The sequence below is a fragment of the Coturnix japonica genome, chromosome 5 (assembly GCF_001577835.2).
Source record: "Coturnix japonica isolate 7356 chromosome 5, Coturnix japonica 2.1, whole genome shotgun sequence".
NCBI lineage: Eukaryota > Metazoa > Chordata > Aves > Galliformes > Phasianidae > Coturnix > Coturnix japonica.
The window spans coordinates 8,468,796-8,491,143 of record NC_029520.1 but is presented as its reverse complement, the minus strand read 5'-3'; the positions used below and the strand labels follow the sequence as shown (position 1 = coordinate 8,491,143).

At 41.9% G+C, this 22,348-nt stretch overlaps 1 protein-coding gene across 4 annotated transcripts; it reads right to left on the bottom strand.

Moving 5' to 3' along the window:
• Positions 1 to 198: 198 nt before the first annotated feature.
• On the bottom strand, positions 199 to 20,744 carry KMT5B (lysine methyltransferase 5B). 4 transcript variants are annotated; one of them, XM_015863810.1, is made up of 10 exons: positions 19,908 to 20,744; positions 18,400 to 18,645; positions 17,236 to 17,383; positions 8,976 to 9,141; positions 7,927 to 8,036; positions 7,143 to 7,309; positions 6,425 to 6,444; positions 6,125 to 6,261; positions 4,271 to 4,467; positions 199 to 2,953 (listed from the first exon to the last, which is right to left on the bottom strand). In XM_015863810.1, exons 2-10 carry the CDS (start codon positions 18,557 to 18,559, stop codon positions 1,485 to 1,487), a joined length of 2,574 nt encoding a protein of 857 aa, XP_015719296.1. In that variant the 5' UTR covers positions 18,560 to 18,645; positions 19,908 to 20,744; the 3' UTR covers positions 199 to 1,484. The 4 variants fall into 4 exon arrangements, with proteins under 4 accessions (XP_015719296.1, XP_015719295.1, XP_015719297.1 ...); XM_015863809.1 differs by having other exon boundaries at positions 18,400 to 18,642; XM_015863811.2 differs by lacking the exon at positions 19,908 to 20,744 and adding an exon at positions 19,628 to 19,648 and having other exon boundaries at positions 18,400 to 18,642.
• Positions 20,745 to 22,348: the final 1,604 nt, after the last annotated feature.

Sequence of the window (22,348 nt, the reverse complement as noted above, 5' to 3'; positions counted from 1 at the left end):
TGTTTCAAAGAAGCGACATATAAATTAATGCTTTATACATACCAACACATTAACCGTGCCCAGAAGCAGCAAGTTTTCCTAATGTCCTTGGAATTAAGAAGTCAAACATTGCCCTGATGCTCTTCACTGTTACAGATTCTGAAGCACCAAGCGAACTACATATGAGCAAAGAACTCCAACTAACGCAGAGTTTAAAACTAGGTTTACAATTTCCTATTTTATTGGCATGGATGTATTTCTAAACTTAAAAACCCTTCTGGCAAGTTATCTCAATTTCTTATGACAAAATTTCGCACAACACACAAATATTTACAACATATACATACTTTTTTTTCAGTTTTTTACAACTGGTTCTTAAAAGACAAACATTTTATAGGTTACCACAGAACAAAAGCTGTGACTTAGTTGTTTTTTAATTTCATAAAACTATCATAAGTTAAAGTGAATAGATTTTTCTTTCTTTAAATTCCTTGTAGCATTTTACAAGTGCAACAGAAAAAATATGAAGAACCAATTCAGGATAGCTGCAGTTCAATGGATAAACGTTGCCCGTTGTAGTCACATTATTTCACAGCAAATTCTTGAAAAAATAAGCACCAATCATTCTTGCAAAGAACAATTTTATCTAAAAGTATTGAAAAGTGTTAAATACAAGGTGTTTAATTTACATAACAAGCAATAAATACACCATATCCAAACTTTTATTCTGCATACTGCTACCCTTGTACATATAATGTACTAAAAAGTCAGCAAATTGTCAACACCTTTTTTTTTTCTTTTTTTTTTAAATTTTTTTTTTTTCTTAAGAAATCAATTTGACTTCCAACCAACCGTTTGCTACTATAACAAAGGCCACAAACAGTAACGTCTGGGACAGCATACAGTGTTAAAACCGACAAACTCCAAGGGGAAAAAAAAAACAAAACAAAAAAACATCTAGCAAAGAAATCGAAAAGCTGTAGTTCATTGCTGGTGATATTAACATAGACTAGAAAACCTTAAATATGCTGCTACTATGATTTATTTTTAATCATTTAATTGTTTAGTCAAATACCGCAAGAGCAAACCGAGGCTCTCGCAGATCAAAAATAATTGTGTAGCCACACTGTATTCTCATTGTCCTGCATGGAAAGATTTGATGCAACTTCATAACTTTGCTTGAGCCTTTATTTTACAACAGAGCATTACCTCTACCTCAGAATTGCACATAAGAAGGCTATTAAAAAGTACAATAAAAATCTGCACAAATCGAACTTAAGAAGAGTCAGTATGCTGTACACTTTCTACAATATTATGTTGATAGGTGAACAAACAATAAAGAAGTGCTGCCGCTAAGTTTTTCAGAAAGTTCTTCAGCTGAGGAATAATCAAATGGAATTTGTTGGTGGTGAGGTTTTTGTTTTTTTTATTTTTATTTTTTATTTAATTTTTTTTTTGTTTGTTTTTTTAAAAATGACATCCAGGTCAGTTTAAGACCTATAAGCTTATGCATTGAGCCTTAAAGACTGATCTTCCCTCCTCCTGGAAGAAATATCGATATCTATTGAATCCTTGCCAACAATGAGCCTTAGTCTCTTTGCTGGAGGAAGAGGAATAAAGTCATCAAATTCGTCATCATAGTCATCTTCCTCTTCATCATCCTCTTCTGATGAAGACTCATCTGCCGTTTCCTCCTCATACTGAGCATAATCATCTACTTCCATTCTTGACTCCAAAAGGGAGAGAGTTTCACTACAACACACACCATTTTCATGAAGGTCCTCAGAGTACGTCCCTCTATTTTCTTCCTCTCGTTTTAACTGTATTTTTAGTTTTGTTGAACTATTGCCTGATCCTGAGTTAAACCCATTATTTAGCTTTGCTACATATAAATTATTATCCTTTTCGTGGTCTTTACTTAGTTTGATGCTTATTTTTGAAGAATTCATTCCATCAGATTCTTGGTCATTTGCCTTGCTACTGCTATCGTGGCGCCTACGAAGAGTCAGTTTAGGGATCCCAGAGCTATTTTCAAGGATTAGTTGTGCATCATACCTCGTGATTCGTCTTTTCTTTTTAGTTTTTGCAGTTCTGAAGGTGTCCTTTGCTTTGAAACTGTCAGATGTTACAACAGAACAGCTACCAGATCCAGAGATACAGTCTTGATAGCTAACAGGTACATCTACCACATTATTCCTCTCCCCATTTTCCGAGTGAGAACTGATCAAGTCCGGTACTTCATCTTTTACAGGTGTATTGTGCGTATTATCTGTTTCATCTAATTTTGCAGGTGGTTTCACTAGTTTTCCTTGTCGAGACTTCTTTTTTGACGTGCCTGCGTCATTTTTCTGACACCTGGCCTCCCCTTTATGTGACGTTCCATGAGCCAGGCTGTTTTCATCCGTTGCATGAGACTGTTGCTCTAAAATGTCCGATCGTGTTCTCGTCAAGTTATTCTTATAGCTATCCAATGTATTTGGTTCAAGCTTTATGTCAGAGGTCTCCTTCAAACTCATCCGCGTTCTCATTGACCTCCGTGTTATGTACGTGCAAGGTGGTATGTCACCATGCTCGTGAGCACCTTTCACAGAATTCAGTTTATACTCTCTTGCTGCGTGCCTTGTTAAGCATCCACTAGAGACTGCAACTTTGACTGGTCCCTCTAATTCCTTATCCTTTTTAATGGGCAAGCTTTTGTACAAAACTACTTTAGGCTCTTTGAGAACTAAATTTCCCATTTCGAGCTTTTTAGAAGCATTCTTTTGCTCCAGCCTTTTGCACTGATTTCTCTGCTTAATCTTTGAAAGTAAAGGCTTTGCAGGCTTTTTCAGTCTCTTTGGTACCCTGGAATTATTTATATGAGTTAGTTTAGATGAGGTAGAGTTTGATGATGCTGGAATTCTTGATATAGACTGTCTTGTTAATGTTCTGTTTTTGCCATTCTTTTTCACACCAATTGAAGATTTTCTGTTAGCTGCAAAAGAAAAAAGAAGTGCTTATGATGCTGACTTAACCTGAGGTTTCCATTCCCCAAATTCCAGTTGTTTCATTTAATACTTTAATTAAAATCTGTTCAACAAGCTAGACATTGTGCAGTAACAAGACTGACTGGTCAATTTCCTATTCAGATGCAAAAGGACTGTCAAAAATACTCCATCTAAGTTCTGGGAGTACATCTAAGAACCCACCTAATTTCCTTCATCATCTCCACTGTATCAAGTGTGCTGTCTGCGCAAACCCCCCCCAATCCCACCTCCTTCTCCCACTGAATTTTCCACAGATTCATCCCATGTTTTCCTCGGTAGATACTGAGAATTATTCCAGCAAAAAGCTGAAGATCTGCATGCTCTTGTTTTAATTTTTTTTTCTACCAGGGGCCACAAAAACAAAACCAAACCTTTAGCTACTGCAATGGTTTCATTTTCAGTGTTCCAGCTGCCTATCAACCGTCACTTAATGTGATAGTAACAGAGTTTTGCCTGCCCAAGCAAAGCTACCACTACAAAGCTTTGTAATCAGAGATCATACAACTGAGAAAAAAAGTTTGTTACTGGTTTGCTTTTTAATTCGCAACGTCAAATAAGAGACAGACGGAGCCACAATATTCAAAGTGACTCGGTTGAGTAAAAAGCTGAAATTATTCGTATCTTGCCTATATTGTGTGTGAAGGGAAAAAAGAAGAAAAATAGTACTCACTACTCCGTGAAGAGATGTCTCTCAAGAGCATGACAAACAAAAATCCCTTCCAATTTCTTCTGAAATTGTTAACTGTGCACGTTCATTTCAGAATAGGTGTCTGAACTAACAGTCCTGGATGCTGAGGGGGAATAGCTGCCTAGTTTAAGGCATCTCTAAAGGTGATGACTATACATTCAATTATCTCTAGAACTATTTCTGTAAGAATTGTTTTCCTACAAAACGGAGACTCCTCAATCTGAGTTTTCTTTCCTAAGCCATACCACTGCATGTGATTTTTACCATCTTTTTCAAATATGAATCAAATCAACAGAGCTCTTTAACTGACCACTTTAGAAATACGACACCAATTATTAGCTGTAAGTATACACAACAGAAGGAAAGAAAACAAGAACATACAAACAAAACAAGAATATACTACTACTTATAGAAAGGCTTAAGGAAAACAGTTAATTTGCTATAGAAATGATCTTCAACTTCCTTAATCAATTACAGTTCTAAAAGCATTTGGGATGCTTTTCAAATACAAGAAGCAATGCCATCACAGTGGTAGTTCTTCATGTTTTATAAAACTTTAAGTCCCACGCTTGCTTACTTGCATTAGCTTTTTCCTGAGTGGTATCTGCATCAGTGTTAGAGCTGACGGACTGGCTGTCTGAGTTTTTGCTGCTGTCACCCAGCTTTTTGAGTCTGTTCAATCGCTTATCTGTTTCTCTCAGTCCATATTTGCTATTAATCACAGGAGTAGGGGCTGGCAATCCCACTCTTGATTTAAAAGCACCAGTTCCACGCCTACAAAGGTAAAGATGACAATGTATTAATACCTATGTGAAATGACATCCTAAGTTTTATACATAAATCTGAATCATAGCAACAAATGGATAAATTACACCAACAGAGGGTCTCAATCTCCACAAAGTTAACTATTATTATTATGCAGATACAACACTATGCTGAACACTCTTTTGGCATTATTTTAAACTTTGCAAATTACAGCCAACTAAAAGAAGATACCAGGCTGAGATCAACCCAAGTGGCAGCCACTTGAGATCAGAACAACAGTGCCACAAATAATGACAACAGCCTTCTGCCATGTTCTTGGTGCTTGGTTACTTCAGTCAGACACGATGAATTGTGTGCTTACCTAACTGTCAATGCACATATGTGTGTTTTCTTTGTGCTGATTTTCTTGGAGACTTGAAAATATTTTTTTTCAGTGCTAACCTTCCCTCTGCTCCAAAACATATCCCACGGACTCCCAGAAGCCTGGTATTTTAACATTACAAAATTACAGCCTTTATGGAATAGCTGAAATTGGATCTCTTAAGAATTATTTCTTGCGGCACACAGAGATGGCTGACTTCTCTACACAACTCATATTTCATAACACAATTACATACTAGGTTGGCTTCTTAATGCTTGTAAGGACTCATTTTCCCCTTTCTCAACTCCCCTAAATTCAAATCTCAATTTTTGTAACATAACCTCCTGACTGAGAAGTGGATTCCCAAAGCAAGAACTACACAAGTATTAGCTTTAAAAATACAACATTTTCATGTACTTTAAATCCAAAGATGACATATTTCTGAAAGGATTCTGATAAATGAAGTTGGTCCATCCTGAAACTGAAAGTATATATTGACGTTACATTGAAAAATGAGCAAAAAGAAACGACCCTCCATGCTGGAAGGAAAAAGTGACTGAGACGTTCATCCATTCAATACTTAGCAGCTCCCAGGGCTGAAGTAAACTTTACCTAGAAGCTCTACAGACAAAAGACTGAAACTGTACCCTTTGCTTAGAATGACCGACCAACATCAAATGAGCTTTGAGGCCCATACCAGCAGGTTTTTCTCCTGAAGCACAAGAACTGTTAGTAATCAGTAAATTTAATACTTAAACCCTACATGTTTTGATGAGGCAACGTGAAAACTACTCAGATCGTTTTCATCAGAACAAGACTTCAGACCAACAAATAAAAGACTAATGAAATCTACTTTGCTCTAAGAGCTGCAGTCAGGATCCAACTGCTAATGTGCTCCTTATATCTATAACTATTTTTCTTTCCAATTTACCTTTTCCAGAAAAGGTTACTTTAAAGACTACATTGCTTTTTATGATTTTGGCTAATTCCTGAGGTGGAAGGGGGGAAAGGAACAGAATACAGGAGTTCATGGCAAACCTGACTGGGAAGTGTTAGTGATGGTTGGACTGGATGATCTTCTAGGTCTTTTCCAACCTTGATAATTCTGGTAATTCTGTGATTCTGTGACTATTCAGTAATAATTTAAAAAAAAAAACAAACAAACACAACTCGTTATGATGAATTAAGAAGCAATAATAATGGGTTGAAGAATTGTGTACTCATAACCAACCACATCTAGTTTTACAAAATGCATTATGAATATGCCCGATTTCATTGGAAAGCCTTATTCACATCAATGCATACCTTTCACAGGTGTAACATTCGCAGTATTCATTATTTTCTCCAAAAAAGCCATCTCCATAGTAACAAGAGATTTCTTCTCCAGGTTCAATATCTCTCAGAGCTTTCACACATGCTGTATCTCTGCCAGTTGACACAAACTTGAGAAGAGGACAGGAAGTGGAGGGGGAAGAAAAGAAAGGCAAGTCATTAAGGTTGAACAGTAAATAAGAAAACAAGCAGCAAAATAGCTGGGTAGGGAAAGGTGCAAGGACAAAGAAAAAAAAAGCGGGGGGCTTTATTGATTTTTAATGTTTTGCTTACCTTACAGTTAGGTCTGCAATCTGAAAAAGGTCCAAAAGATAAAGTCAATTAACTGTTGATAAGACCTGAAACATGAATAGTTGTAGATATCTAAAGTAAGGATTCACTCTGACTTCAACAACTTTAGACTCTCAACTAAATGCTGGCAGCTGTAGTACTGCATAAAGCTGTATAACAGGAGTTGACCACTTTGATACAGTTCGGCTTCTGAACTCTTCCCTACTCTACCACAATTTTTCAAATTCCCTCCTCTTCAAAGTACTAGAACTTATCTTAAATCCTACCTGCTCTTCCTTCAGAGTACTAATGCAGCAGCATCAGTGAAGCTTCTGTGTAAGCGTTTAAAAGAAGCACAGAGTTCACCCACTACGTTATTGCTGACTACATTCAGAAACTCTGCTATATTAGCAATTCAGAATGGGCCTCAATACGCTCCATTAATTCAGCTGCCAGCTTCAATGTCTCTGTGAAGGAAGAAAGCATCACTTTCCAGAGCCTTATTTAAGTTTATCAGTTCAAAGACAGTCAGATCTGGTTTGGGAAGCTCCCCAGAAGAGTTCTACACTACACTGGTAACCGGTATGCTTGATCCTGCTGTTTTTCCTCCAATGTCTTCATGTGATCTAGCTCACTTAAATGTTGTCGTTCAGATCACTTATGTTGTGTCTGAACAGAACTACTTGTGCCATTTAACACAGTTTCAATCCTTCTTACTCACCGTGATTGATAAACGCAGCAGGACCAAGCCACAGTTGTGCACAGTTTTTCCTCGTGGAATACATTACACTGAAGTCATTTTCCCCATGTCTCAGCAGCATGTTTTCTTCCATTTCTGATAGCTCAGCAATACACCCAACAAGTAGTTCTATCTTATCATTCCGCTTCCTTTAGTGTAAAGAACAGTAAAAATAAGCATACATACATTAAAAAAACACAAAGTATAACAGCATGGTATTTTTTCATAAAAGCACAAGATGTCAATAATTAGGCTGGGCAGACATATCCTTCTATATGAACTAAATGTTGTTATGCCACTGCACAGAATCAATTACATGAAGGCATTACCCATCATTGTTTCTGCAGTCTCCTGAGGATGCAAGCAAGTAACCGCAGGAGTTTTGATTACCTCAGCTTCTTCAGCTGCTAAAATGACAAAGATTTTTTTCTATCTTACTTATTCCTTATAGCCATACCTTTCAAGTGCAAAATTCTTCTTTTACAGAGACTGCACAGCACTCTTATCAATATACTGTGCTGTAAGAATTTCCTAGCTATTGACAAGGTTTTGAAGCAGGCCTCCTGTTTCTCCCTCTCATAAGGTCCTTCAAGATTTTCAACAAAAAAAAAGTTTCAGTTCACAATTTTCCAATATGAAATTCCCACTTCAATTCCCTCGTTACAATTTTAATTCAAAATCATGCTCTACTTTTTTTTTTCTTTTAAATTAAGTCATTCCAAATAACTGGTAGAAACAGAACACAACAGTAAGCTGTACTACTTACCATTCTTTCGTTGCAACTATTTTGGCTCCATTCTGCTCAGATGAATACCGATTACAAGGCAGTATCTCAAACCCACTGTCAGTTGCAAACATCCGTAAATAAATAAATACCTGCAATGAAAGAAAATAACAGCATCCCGTTAAAAGCAAAACAGCAGTGAGGAAAACATATTTACGTTCAAGAAGTTGTCTTGGGTCTTGAAGAACCATGGACACCTAACAGCCTTTTTAAATGAGATTTGATTCCTTCCAGTTCTGAACAAGGTATTATTTCCATGAGAAATCCAGCTGCTGAGTTCAGAGACTGCTGGACCAGATCAGAGTTTCAAGCAGTTCCTTCCAGCAGCTTTCATTAAAAATGCTTCAGGAAAGCAGAATTTGCTGCCTACCTTCTTCTGTATTACTACATTAAATCTGTTTTAGAATAGGAAAAGGCCAAATGCCTTTTGGTTGTATATGCAGGCAACATGTTGAACTCTAGAAGGAGCTATTTTTTTTTTTTTCCCTGAAGTTCAACAGTACTAAAATTTCTTTGCAAGTTTGCACATCAATCAAAAGTCATTTTGGGGTGCTCAAAGTAGAGGAAGAGCAATAGTATATTGAGCCAATTGAGCTCTGAGGTACCAAGGCTTCTCCCTTTGCTCTTTGTTGACCCACAGTTTGATCTACAGTAGCTGTAAGTTTAAAAAATGAACAGGAAAAAAAACCAAAAAACATAAAATTAAGTCCTCAATACTTCTGTCTTTCAGCAGCAGGGCTTCTCTCTTCTGGCCTAGGACTTAAGCCAACAAAAGAAGAGGCAAACTGCAAATATAGTTGTCCCTTCTATATGCCTATGAAATAAATAGCAAGTTAATTTTCCCCAACCCTCCTTCAAGTTATCTGGGTTTTAACAAACACAAGAATTTCATGTTAAAAAAGCGTCCAAACAAGCAACATGTAACTGCAGAGGATTACTTCACTTTGCTATTGCTATATTCCTATGAAACTTCTACATTTTCATAGCCTTTCAACCATGTGAAAAAGCACATTAATTACAAATACACCTACATGTTCTTTGAACAACCTTTCCTGCATTTTGTTCTTGTTAAGAAAATAGTGCCGGGCCCAGTCACCTGACGTCAAGGACTTGAAGGCTTTTTCTAAGTGCTCATCTTTCTTAAAACGTTCGATCACCTCTTTTAGTTCTTCTTGCCTTCCTTTTATAGGTCGAAATCTGAAACAAAGAAGAAAGCTATTCCAGTCTGCTGTTATTCATTTGCAGTTCTTCCTCACATTAACTCACAGCACATAAGGTTTTTTCTAGTCAGATGAGTATTTTGCTCCTTGCATAAGGAAACTGACCATTATGCAAACAAAGCACAGACCCTCATTTTCAGAGGTGGTGACAAAGGTTCCAAACTTACTGCTTGAAACTTTAAAACCTTCAATTCTACTGAGGCAATTTATGTATAAAATGCACTGCTGATAAGATCAACCACCATAGAATAATAGTTCACTACAAAACAGCAGCCAAAGAACTAGTATAATGGAAGTATTACTGTCCTAATTTGCTTCTCAATTTACAATCACTATATGCACAAAAACATTCAAGAAAATAAACTGGTTGCTATACGTTTTATAGCAACACTAGTACCAAGTGATCTATGCATAGTTCTGGCTTCTGTAGTTGACAAAGTTAACAGCTTTTGACTAAATCCATTAAATCAAGACCTTATTAAATATACACCGGTTTCATTATGTCTTGTGGAGAATTACCATACTGATCTTACTTACTTACCAAACAAAGCCTGCATTTGATGATAAAAACAAAAAAATAGGAAATAAATGACTTAATTAAGTTGGTGGAAGGAAACATCTCCAGCTCCCTAACTGATAACGTTAAGTGTTGCATGTCTCAATTTTAATCACAAATAGCTCATAGCGAAGGGAATACAACTTCATTCATGAGGAAGAAGAATGCTGTATATCTGCTCCTAATACAGTAAATAAAGACCTTCTGACAGGAGTATAGTTTCCAGGGGCAGTGCAGGTTATCAGCTTTCCATGCTTTTACATAAGCACCTGATCCAAATTCTCCATTAGAAAAAAGGTGTCTGCAATATAATTACTCTACAATTCTTTAGATCTTTTTCAATACTGCAAAAATTATCAGCGTAACCTTGTAAGCTTTCAGAACAGAAAATATAGCTGGTAATTCAGAGAAGACAGAGGTAAGTATCCTACCTGCTGGGATAACAACTAAGAAGAAGTAGATTATGCACTTCTAAAACTTACCTACTTCAAACTATAATAAATGTTATGCCAGACATTTTTCAATTATCTTATTTAATAAAGAACACACTTATCCCCTCTCCCCCTTTCTCCACCTGTCAGTCAGACATACAATCAGGAGAAGATCTCCTGGTTATTCTAAAAAAAAAAGAAGGAAACCTCCCTCAGATTTGATTGCCAAAACTCACAGAGCTTCCTCAGATACCAAGGGAATTCAGAACGAGATAAACTACATTTGACTAGTTTCAGATAAGGACTTACTCTTGTATTGGCAATTGGAAACACCTTTTGCAACAGGGACCCACTTGTACTCCTACCATCGCAAGCACAACACACAGCAGGACTTGATGAATTACCTTAGGTAGCTCAGGAACAGGCACTAACCCTGTATACTTCCATAGGTTACATCAGCAGGACTTTCTCCAGGTTCTTATTTCAGGCGTTCTACAATTACCAGAGTCCTTTCAGAATTCTAGCAGCAACTCATGTAACATGATTCCAGACAAGTAGAAATACTATGTACACAAGTTTTGAAAAGACTGAGATGATTTACATGGCAAAGGAGCAAAGGAAAAATAAAAGGAATCCAAGTAGGCAATGGAAGCATCCACAAGTATGTGGAAAGAAACTGGAAGCTAGCAGCACAATACAGACCATCCTACTTAACGGGTTCCCAGCTCAATGAAACAGAACAGCACTTTGCACCCTGAGCAAGTGAGTTTTTCCTCAGCTCAACTGCAGCCATGAACTGCAGCATATGAACTGTATCAAGATTGAGATAAGCCAAAATACTGAAACCAGATTTCTCATGTTCCATAGGGACATCACCACATACACTGCAATGGGCACCTGTTGACTTGAGATAGAGGATGCCTGCAGGCCAAGAAAGCCTGAAAGCTGAATCTTCCTGGAGACTGTGAGACTCTGCTGCATTTAATAAAGGTACTTCACTTCTCCAAAGAGTGTTATGAAACAGAAACTTATTCATGAGACTTTCCTAACACTACCTACCACAGAACCAAGGAGTTATATATGAAGTGATCCTCAGCACTGTCTGCAAATTTGGTAGTACAAAATACTTCCTCATTCACACATGACATGAGAAGTCTACCAAAGTGCTTTAAGCATCTACATGACTGTTTTCTAACAGCATGAAGACAGCCTAGAAAGACACTGTAACTAAACATATTTAAGAGCTGAGCAAAACCAACCAATGAAGGCTTTTAAAATGTCAGTAAAATGGGAGACCACTTCAGAGAAGAAAAACAAAGAGACGAAAAGAGCACAAGAAAAACAGAATAAAAATGAACAAATCAGCCACCTCCATCTCACAACTCAGGAGTCAAATCAAGTCAGAATCAAATCTATCCAAACTTCTGGTCTGCTCCCATGAATTGTACCTCTGTAAGATTCCATCATGAGAACTGAACAAGACACTCATATTTGAATGTGAAGCTGGTCTCACAGAGAATAGTTTGCTGCACAACAGTCCGGCTGTTCCAATTAAGTTACAAACACAAAACTCTGCTATCACTGCATCTTTAGAGAAAGGCTGATCTCCCTTCTTCCTGACGAGCTGCCTGAGGCTGCCTCAACAAGAAGGATGTAAGATAACAGCTTGATGAAGCACAGCTCTTTCTCCCTCTCGTTTCCTCTTACCTCAGGAATACTTAAAGAATCTTGAAACTCCAAGGTATAAAGCCAAAGGTCAGTGAACTGTTTGCCTATAAAGGAAGTTAAAGGAGAGGTTCTGGTGAGTTCGGAAGCACGGTACCTTGCTCAGCCACTCAGAGCAGTGAGTTTGAACAAAAATGGATCCTGAAAGAGTTTCAGTATGAAAGCCCACATAACGCATGCACTAGAGAGCACCAAAGGACTTCTCCACTAAACTTTCAGGAAAAATCCCATGTTCCCTGAAGGCTAAAGCTCAAAACTGCATTTTTTAAATGATCAAGTAGTCCACTTAAGTTTCTTGAACTGAAAAATGCACACATCCCACTGTGGGCAAAGCTCAAATCCAACCCAGATAGAAGTAATGAAAATTCCAGCAGCTGCAGAAATTCATTCTCCACAGCACAGCTGACAAATAAATGTGTTTTTAAAATACTAAGGATGAAAGCAGCTGGGAGAACTCACGTTCTTTCATTCTACCAAAGGGAGTAGCAGGGTAGAATTTAACAGCCAGAGCAACTACTGTAAGCCACTCCATCCTTCAAACACAGAACACTTTATTCCTGCTAGAAGTCCAACTAGAAAACCTGTGTAAGAGTAGGATTTTCTTGTTTGGATGGGTTTTAAACCCAAACCATTCAGCAGCACAACAGCTGACTCCAACAGAGACTTTGGGAATGGGAAGAGAGGAGGAAGAGAACCAGGAGCAAGCATGATAACCTCGCTGAACTCACTTATCAAGAAAACATGCCTTTTTCCACATTTCAAATTCACTCAGTCAGGATGACCCCTTTAATTATTATATTTAAATGAGCTGGGGAGTAGAGAAAAGATTCTGCACAGAGCTCCAAATGGAAGTGAGTGGAACTGCTTTGCCCTTATTCACTGCTGCTAACTGGTGACTAAGGGATCAGGAGTGACACCCCCTGTCTAGCTCAGGAATGACTGCATGTTTCCCTAAGACCAGCAAATGCTCTTGGTACACTATTGAGAGAAAGCAGCTTCCAACATATCATCCCTAAAAACTTCATGTTTACTCTGAAAAACTGCCATTCTTAAAGCTTGCTCTTCTTCCAGGCAAAACCAGCCAACACACTTGCCAGCATGCAGCTGCACAGAAAGCAGCAATGTGGAGCTCAGAAACAGACCTAGATTCTCCTAAAACAAACTAAAATGCATTTGACTTCCTGTACTACCAGTAAACTTAAGTGTCTATTGGAAGTGCTCTTGGTATTCCCAAGCATGATACTTTAGACTGTGAAGAGCACCACCTTTGGAACCATAGAATGGCCCGGGCTGAAAAGGACCACAGTGATCATCTACTTTCAAGCCACTGCCATATGTAGGGCTGCCAACCACCAGCCCAGGCTGCCCAGAGCCACATCCAGCCTGGCCTTGAATGCCTGCAGGGACAGGGCATCCACAGCCTCCTTGGGCAACCTGTTCCAGTGTGTCACCACCCTCTGTGTGAAAAACTTACTCCTAATCTCTAACCTAAAACTCACCTTAGTTTAATACCATCCCCCCTTGCCCTATCACTATCCACCCTCATAAACAAGCATTCCCCCTCCTGTTTAAATGCTCCCTTCAAGTACTGGAAGATCACAATGAGGCCTCGCCAGATCCTTCTCTAAGCTAAACAAGCCCAGTTCCCTCAATCTTTCCTCATAGGAGAGGTGCTCCAGCCCTCTGATCATTTTAGTAGCCTTCCTCTGGGCCTACTCTACATCCTTCGTGTACTGGAGGCCCCAGGTCTGGACACAGTACTCCATCCCTCAAATCCACACCTCCCCAATTCAGAGAGAAGGATGCGGTGAGGGACCATGCCAAAGGCTTTGCAGAAGTCCACGTAGAGGACATCCATCGCCATTCCGCCATCCACCAAAGCTGTCAGTCCATCACAGAAGGCCACCAGATTGGTCAGGCAAGATCTGCCCTTGGCAAAGCCATGCTGGCTGTCTCAAATCACCTCCTTGTCTCATACATGCCTTAGCATAGCTTCTAGGAGGATCTGCTCCATGATCTTCCCAGGCACAGAGGTGAAGCTCACCAGCCTGTAGTTCCCCGGGTCTTCCTTTCTCCCTTGATTAAAAATGGAGGTAATATTTCCCTTTTTCTAGTCTCCAGGGACTTTACCAGGCAGCCAGGATTTTTCAAATATGATAGAGAGCAGCTCAGCAACTACATGAGCCATCTCTTACAGAACCCAAGGATGATAACAACCAGTCCCATGGACTTGTACATGTTCAGTTTCATGAGGAGGGCTCACGCTTGCTCCACCATTACAGTGGGACAGAAAACACACCCCACACCATCACCTAGAGGCTCAGGGTCCTGGCAGACACGAGAAGCCTGACCACCAGTGAAGACTGAGGCAAAGCACTCATTGAGTAACTATGTCTAAGGAAGCCAACAACTCCCCACTACCCTTCATCAGAGTGGGGAACACTCTCCTTGGCCTGTGTCCTCCTGCCTATGAACCTGCAGAACCCCTTCTTATCTTTCACATCCCTCACCAAGTGCAGCTCCATCTGCGCCTTGGCTTTCCTAATCTTATCTCTGCATACATGAAGAGCAGCCCTGTATTCCTCCCAGGCTACACAACCCTGCTTCCACTTCCTGTACATTTCCCCCTTTTCCCCTCAGTTTAAGCTGCAGGTTCTTGCACAGCCACAATGGTCACCTGCCTCCCCTGCTCGACTTCTTTTGCTGGGGATGGAGAGCCGTCAGAAGGGTGTCCTTAAAGAGCTGCCACTGTTCTGCACCCATGCCCTTAAGGACAGTTTCCCAGGGGATCCCACTCAGCAGTTCCTTGAGCAGCCAGAAGTTTGCTCTCCTGAAGCACAGGGTCCTAGCTCTGCTTTTTGCCAGGCCTGCATTCCTCCAGATCACAAACTCCACCAAGGCATGGTCAATTCAGCCCAGGCTGCCTCCACTCTTAACCTCTCTAGTGCTCTCCTCCACATCTGTGAGGACCAGGTCCAATAGGGCTTCACCTCAGGTCAGTCCACCTATGACCTGGACTGGGAAGCTGTCCTTGACAGACTCCAGCAATCTCCTGGATTACCTGCCACCCGCTGTGCCACTATCCCAGCAGACAGCCAGCTGGTTGAAATCTCCCTTCAGGACAAGAGCCCACGCACAGGACACCTCCTACAGCTGGAATAAAACAGCCACATGGACAGGCTCCCTGTAGCAGACCCCAACCACTAGAACCAATCTGCTTTCTCTTGGAAAACCAGGATGATGAAGCAAATAAAGTCTCTTTCATGTAAAGCCATTAAAGAATTTCTAGAGCTAGATTTTAGGCAGGCGATCAAATCCCTGGCAACAAGAAGACGTTTCAAGGAAAGGAAAGTGGGAAAAACTCATTAGGGGATGTGACTGAAATCTTTTGATAACCAGCTTTCAGCTCTTTGTGATATTACTGACATGAAAGCTTACAAAGCTCCCAGCCCAATTCCCAAGGCAGCAGATGCTGAGTACACGTGGAACCTTCCTCTTACTGCCTCCAGATAAAACAACAAACAACATAAAAAGAACACTCAGATTCCTGTCACTACTTTAGCACCAAGAAGATATAAAGAAGTTCCAGGAATTATCTAGATATTTAACTACAATGTTATAAGTTTCTTCTCTAATGAATATGCTATGGGAAAAACAACCCAGCTACACAAACTTTTCAACTAAAGGAATGAAGTACAAAGAGCACTTGTATAGAAGACACTTCTACAAACAAAAATGCAGGTTTGGCTTCTAGAAGCGAGATAAAATACAACTTGAGTACACAGCCACAAACTCACAGTGGGCTGCCAGTTGCTACAACACTTTCTGTGCACCAAGAGCCAAGCAAAACTGCTACAGTCACTTCCATGTGCACCTTCAAACAAACTGCAACAGGATGAGGAAATATTTCCATGCCTTTATAAGCAGCTATTTGATTTCAATCTCACTTCATTACACAAATGATGTTGCCAAGATTTATGTGGCTATACCACACTGAAACAGAAGGTACCCAACATAAGTTGTAACCTTTGTTTTTCATTGCAAGCATATAAGTGGTACCTGAAGGTATTTGCTTTGAATTGGGTCTACAAACATTCACATCCCCCACCTCCTCAGAATGACATGAGGGCAACAACTCTACAGAGTTATAGAAGCACTACATGTCACTAGATGGAAGGAAGGTGGTCCAAGCTGAGTAGCTACAGCAGTAAGTCATCACTACAGTGAAAGACAAGCAAGAGCTATGCTGAAAGCTTAACTCTGATTCACTGTAATGGTAGAAACTCCCTCAGTAAGACATTAAGAATGAGTCACCAGGTCTAGCAGAAGTTGTAAGCCTCATCTAAGTATCTCCCACAGAGCTCCAAGATTATTAACCATTGTCCTTGAATGCTGCCTGTAACTGCACTCCAAGCCTGAGAAAGGAAGAAACACACGATGATGATGATGATAACCTTTGCCTGGTCTTTTGCTGCAAAGCAGCAATTCAAGAAGTATTTCACATATTGAAAAACATCTCATTTACAAAAGCAACTTCTCCAGCTGATAGATACATAACTTCCTTAGCAAAAAGCAAATCAGCTGAACAGCTTCTGAACAGCTGTACACCACCACTCATAGAACAACAAAAAGGGCTTTTGAGCACATCCACGTTTACAGAATATACTTAGAGGTGTTGCTATAACCAGCAAAACAGGAAGAGACACGCAACAACTAAACCACAAGCCCACTCTGAATTTAAGGCAACATTCAGGCAGGTGTATAACAGTATGTGCAGATCTGGTAGGAAGGTTTTAGATGTGCACATCCACTTATCATATTTATACACGGATATATCTGAGTAGCATTTCTTCAGCATGGATCTGCAAGAGCCTGGTATCAAGTGGCACTAACACTGGAACTGGATCTGCAAGAGCATCAAGTGGGACTAACACTGGAACCCAGGAAGTAAAGCAAGATATTGTAAAAGTTGAGAAGAAAATAAAATCCCCAGCCAACAAAATGAATAGGAAATACACCACACTCCCTAGATACCAACTCCTGGCTTTGAAATAGTATTTCAAATGGCTAGAAGTTAAAAGCTGAGGGGGAGTTAATTGTTTAAGGTAGGGAAGCATCTATTAACACACAGCTCTAGAGCAGAAGCTGTTGCTAAGGATAACTGGGAGACCTGTGATAGTGCTACAAAACAACACAGCCACAGAGCTTGAAGTTCCAGTCTCACATGCAGGGCCATTCTAAAGGCAGAATCCACCAACTGTCATTGCTTCAGACTTCTGTAAACATGCAGGAAATTCCACAGTTATCACAATGGATGTAACCAGAACAGTTCTTTTCTAGGAAAGTAAAGCCAAGTTACCTAGTATTCATTTTGTGTGTCTGAAAACCTAAGTAAGGATCAAGAACCAAACTAGTTGCTAGGTCATCGTTTTCACACAGTTCCTTGGCCGACATTCCAGAGGAAGGCACGTAACGACTCTGACCCTCAAATCCCGAAGCACCACTACCTGCAAATAAAGCAGAAACCAGGTATCATTTATGGAACGCTCTGAAAGCCACCTGCATTAGGGAAAAGGGGAGCTGCAACTGAAGTCTGGATCATAAAATAATACAAATCAATCACAAAGGAAGAAGCAGAAGCACAGTTCAGTTTTAACTCTTGCTGGTTATTGCAGCTGCCAATGGAGACAGCATTGCAGGATGTATTTTTATGGGCTTCCTTCTCTCTGCACCTCCCCACATACATATTCCCAGAGCACACAACCCAGACATACCTGCCTCTAAAGTTTAAGGCTTATGAGCATGACAAAGCCACGACAAAGCCATGACAATATAAGACTGACTGTCCTGAAATTTGAAACGAGGATTTCTTCCAAATTTCTATTTCATTCCTCACTCCACATCAATAGAATCATAGAATTACCCAGGTTGGAAAAGACCTTGAAGATCATCGAGTCCAACCGCAGCCTAACCATAGTACCCTAACTCTAACAACCCTCATCTAAATCATATCCTTGAGCACAACATCCAAACGGCTCTTAAAAACATCCAGGGATGGCAATTCAATCAGCTCTCTGGGGAGCCTATTCCAGTGTTTAACTACCCTTTCTGTAAAGAAGTGCTTCCTAATATCCAACCTACAACAGCTCTGTAACTACTACTGATACACATGGCTTCACTGAAAATGGGGTCTACTTCTACACAAACACACGTTCACTACATTTAGGCCAGTACCTCGAGTTATCTGTTATCTAGCTCCAATCACACTAGCTCTCACTAAGTGCCAGTCATGTATTTTGCACACAACCAGCTTCAGATTAATTTATGTTCTATTACTCTCACTTAACTTTTAAGCTGAAGAGCTCCGTATTCGCAAAAGGAGTTACAACGTTCAACAAATACAAACATAATCAGTACTACTGATAAGGGTTACATGCACACCCCCCTTGTGAATTAAGACACGGCAGAAGCCTGGCATGCAAGCTGACAGCACAAACACCAAACTGCATAGACATGTACGTACATCTGCTCGATCTTCTCTCAACTCCATTTTTGCCAGACCTGGGATTCTCCTTTCCTGTGTGCTGCAATTTGGTTTGACTCTGCACGTGGTCATTAGACGCCCTGCTTCCACTCCTCCTGCCATTCACCACCATGTTCTTGGATTCTCCCAACCACTTCATGCCCACAGACAACCTGACCCAGTTGCATTTAGTCACTTTTCAAAAGGCTCGGAGAAGTGGATGAATAATTTCGGCTCCAATACCTACTGGAAGCAAAACATTAACATCATTACAACTTACAAGGTAATCTGTTTCCAAGGCAAAGTTTTAATACACGCTTATATGTAGGTACACACACATACTGTAAAAGAAAAGTGATCTGCATTTGCATTAGGAAACAAGGAAAGTAGTTCACTAGTGCTGGTACAGGGAGCTGCTGCAAGCAGACACTCACAGGTGAACTGCTGACACATCTGGAAGCAAAGACAGAATTCTAAAGCTGATAAGTGATTAAGGACAACGCCTGTATAAGCACACCCCCCTATCTAATTACACACACACAGAATCATCGAATGGCTTAGGTTGGAAGAGATCTCTAAAGACCAATTAGTTCCAACCCCCTGTCGTGGGCAGGGCTGCCTGTCACAAGACCGGGCTGCCCAAGGCCCAACCTGGCCTTGATGGGGCACCCTCAGCTCTGGCAGCCTGTGCCAGCACCTCACCACCCTCTGAGCAAATATATATTATTTTCCTAATATCTCATTTAATTTCTCCTCTTTTAGTTCAAAGCCCTTCCTCCCTGTCCCACCCACTCCTAGACCATGTAAAAAGTTGTTCCCCTTCCTGCTTCTACCTCCCTTCAAACATCAATGGAAGTGTAGCTATGCGACCCCAGGAAACAGAGCATTTTCACACATACACCCAATTGAGGTTATACATCATAGTAAGTGTAGTGTGCAACCTGCTTTGAACTAATATACAAACAGCCTCCAAAAAGTAATGACTTAAAAAAACAAACATAAAAGGACAGAAACCCATAGAAAAGCAACAGCATTTTTAGAATGGGGGTGGGGTGGAAAGGTTAAACTCTCATTTAAAAACAATACGTGGCTATATTCAAATATCGCTCAGTGCTGACCCTAAAGGACCCAGACTGAACACAGCACTGAGATGCAGCCCCACCAGAGCTGAGTATAGGGCAGGAATCACATCCCTGCTCCTGCTAGCTGCACTATTACTGATACAAACCATGATGCTGCTGGCCTTCCTGGCTCACACTGACCAACACCCCCGGATCCTTTCCTTCCTCACAGCTCTCAGTCACTCTACCCTAGGCCTGTAGAGGCTGCAGGCGCTCCCTTCCCTCCCACCCAGCTCCCTGCTGCCCTCTAGGGCCTATAGTACCTACGTTACCTACAGTCCCTACAGTAGGGCCCGGGCCTTCCCCACCTCGGGGCTGGGACAAGGCGGACGCCCCTCTATGAGGGAGGGCTTTACCCCGCCGCCATTTTGTGCCCCCCGCGCTCACCTCAGGTCGCCTCCGCGCCGCCGCCGGTGCTACCCCAGCATTTTCCGTGAGAAATGGCTCATCCAAAGCAAAGGAGCAACGGGGGGGGGCGGAAATTTAAAGAAAAACAAACACAAAAAAAAAAATAAAGATGATGAGGAGAGAAAAGAGAAAACCGGGAGAGGAAAAAATAAAGGAAAAAATAGAGAGAGGAAAGGAAAAAAAAAATGCACGGAGGTAATGGTCAAAAATAATTCCGAGTGGGGGGAGAAAAAAAATGGCGGATTAAAATCCAAGATGGCGGCGCCGAGGGGCGAGCGGTGCAGGGGGGAGGCGATGGAGAGAGCCGCCGTGAGATCCTTCCGCCGGACCCCGCGAAAAAGAGTCCCCCGAGCTCCCTCGCAGGGACCCCGCGGGGCGGCGATGAGGGGCCGGTGGCGGCCGCCGCCGCTTCCTCCTCCTGTTCGTGCTTCTCTTTCGCTGTCCAAGGCCTCTTTCCGCTGGGCTTCTGAGCCGGGCGCTCCGTCGCTCCAGCCACGGCGCTCTTAAGTTTCTTCCTCTCTCTCCCGCGAAGCCGCGACCTCCTCGCCCCCCTCCGGAGAGGCGCCGCCTGCCCCTGCGCTGCCGGCGGCGGAGGGACACCGCAGCTCCAGCCTCTTGTGCCCGCTGAGCGGAAGGATACACGGCTCAAAAGAAAACCGAGCTCTCCTCCTTCCTCAATCCCCGTCGCTCCCCAGCTCCCCCTCACGCGGGCGGGCGCAGGGGCAGGCCGCCACTCAGCCGGCTTCCGTGCCTCGCCCGCCGCGGATGGACAGCGGGGACCGCAGCGCCCATGACCGCTCGAGGCGGCGCAGCGCAGGGATTCCCGGAGAGAAAACGAGGTCCGGGCCGCCCCGCCGCTGCACGGGTTTAAGAAGTGCCGGCCGGCCGTGTGCTGACAGATCCCTCCGCACGGGGCTGCCCTTTAAATGTGAGGAGTCCCATCGCAGCCGCTGCACGTTGTGGCGCTTTAAGGGTGTGGGGATGCGCCGTGTCCGCCTGTTTGCAGCATACAGGCGTCCCTTCCCAACCCCAAACTGTGTGTATGACCACAGCCCGCTCTGTGGGGCCGATATCGCAGCGAGCACCTGTTTCCCCTTCCGCCTTGACAGGGCTCTTTAAAAATGGCGCCCACCCTCTCCACAGGGAGGTGTTGCTGGGCAGCCCCTCAGTGATGGCAGTGATGACCCCCTGGGGCCATCCGCCTTCTGCTCTAAGTTCACAAGTTTTACTGCACGCCCCGATGTTTTAAGTTGCCCTTTGTGTTTGTCGAGATCACGGTACGGTTTGTTCTCAGGCATAATATTTATTTCCATAGGTTTAGCTGAAGCTTTTAGAGCATCTTTGTTCTCTGTAAGTCATCAGAAGCGTTTGTGGGAACGATTTGCTGCTGAGAAAGTTCTGAGAGCTGCTTGCCAGCGTTGTGGGTTCCTCTGTGGTCATTAGAATCACAGCATGGTCTGGTTGGAGGGGACCTTACAGCCCACCCAAGTCTCACTCTATGCCATAAGCAGGGCTGCCCCCCAACAGCTCAGGCTGCCCAAAGCCCCATCCAGCTCTGCCTGCATCCACAGATCACTGCTAGTGCCCCACTGCCCTCTGAATAAAGGATTTCCTCCTAACATCCAACCTGAACCTCTTCTATTAGTTTAAAGCTGCTCCCCCTTGTCCTATCAGCATCGCACTGTGTAAAAACTCAATCCTCCTCCTGTTGATCAGCTCCCTTTGTGTACTGGAAGTCTTCCGGTGGTGCTTAGTAGGAAACGAAGTTTAAGGTTGTTAATGAAACACGCTTTTCACATGGAACGGGGTCTACTTTAATTGCCCGTGCACTGCAGTTCCTGGGAATGGCAGGGATTCCAGCAACAGAAATGTTGAACAAGTGGATGTTATTGCAACAACAAGGAGCTGCTCCTGAAGCTCAGCCTTGCCATGCCATGTTGTTGAACCAGATTAACAGTTTTTGCACTTAATTTACAAACCCTGGAAAGCTTTACTTAGACCAGAAAGGGTTATTAATTCAACAGGCAGTGACACTGTGCTAATATTAATAACAGCACTTGTATATTGTTTTATAGGTGCCTCAGCCTGTTCAGTGCATGCATGGAGTGGATGGGCACTGCATAGTTCAGGACCAGGAGATGCCATCTTTGGTCCCAGAGGCATGAAGGGATCACTGCAGTTCAGTGGCTTATGGTGAGTTTGAACATCCAACTAGATGTCATTAGAAATCCATTATATTTTGTACTGTGAAAACCCCATAGAGAATTTCAACAAAACTTTCACTTCTTAAATTCACGCTATCCTTTAGGCTTAGTCCTCACAGGAATGTGAAGGGTCTCAGATCTTAAACATTTATTGCTTCCTAGTTAATTACCAAAGAACAGCCAGGATGGCATCATTTCTTACAGGAGTAAAAGTTT

What these genes read in the sequence shown, in the direction of transcription:
- KMT5B (XM_015863810.1), bottom strand. Translation starts at nt 18,559, where the DNA reads ATGAAGTGGTTGGGAGAATCCAAGAACATGGTGGTGAATGGCAGGAGG. An exon ending in ACACACAAAATGAATACTAG is followed by an intron (nt 9,142 to 17,235) that starts GTAACTTGGCTT and finishes TCTTTGTTTCAG; the next exon opens with ATTTCGACCTATAAAAGGAA. An exon ending in TGCTGCGTTTATCAATCACG is followed by an intron (nt 6,445 to 7,142) that starts GTGAGTAAGAAG and finishes GACCTTTTTCAG; the next exon opens with ATTGCAGACCTAACTGTAAG.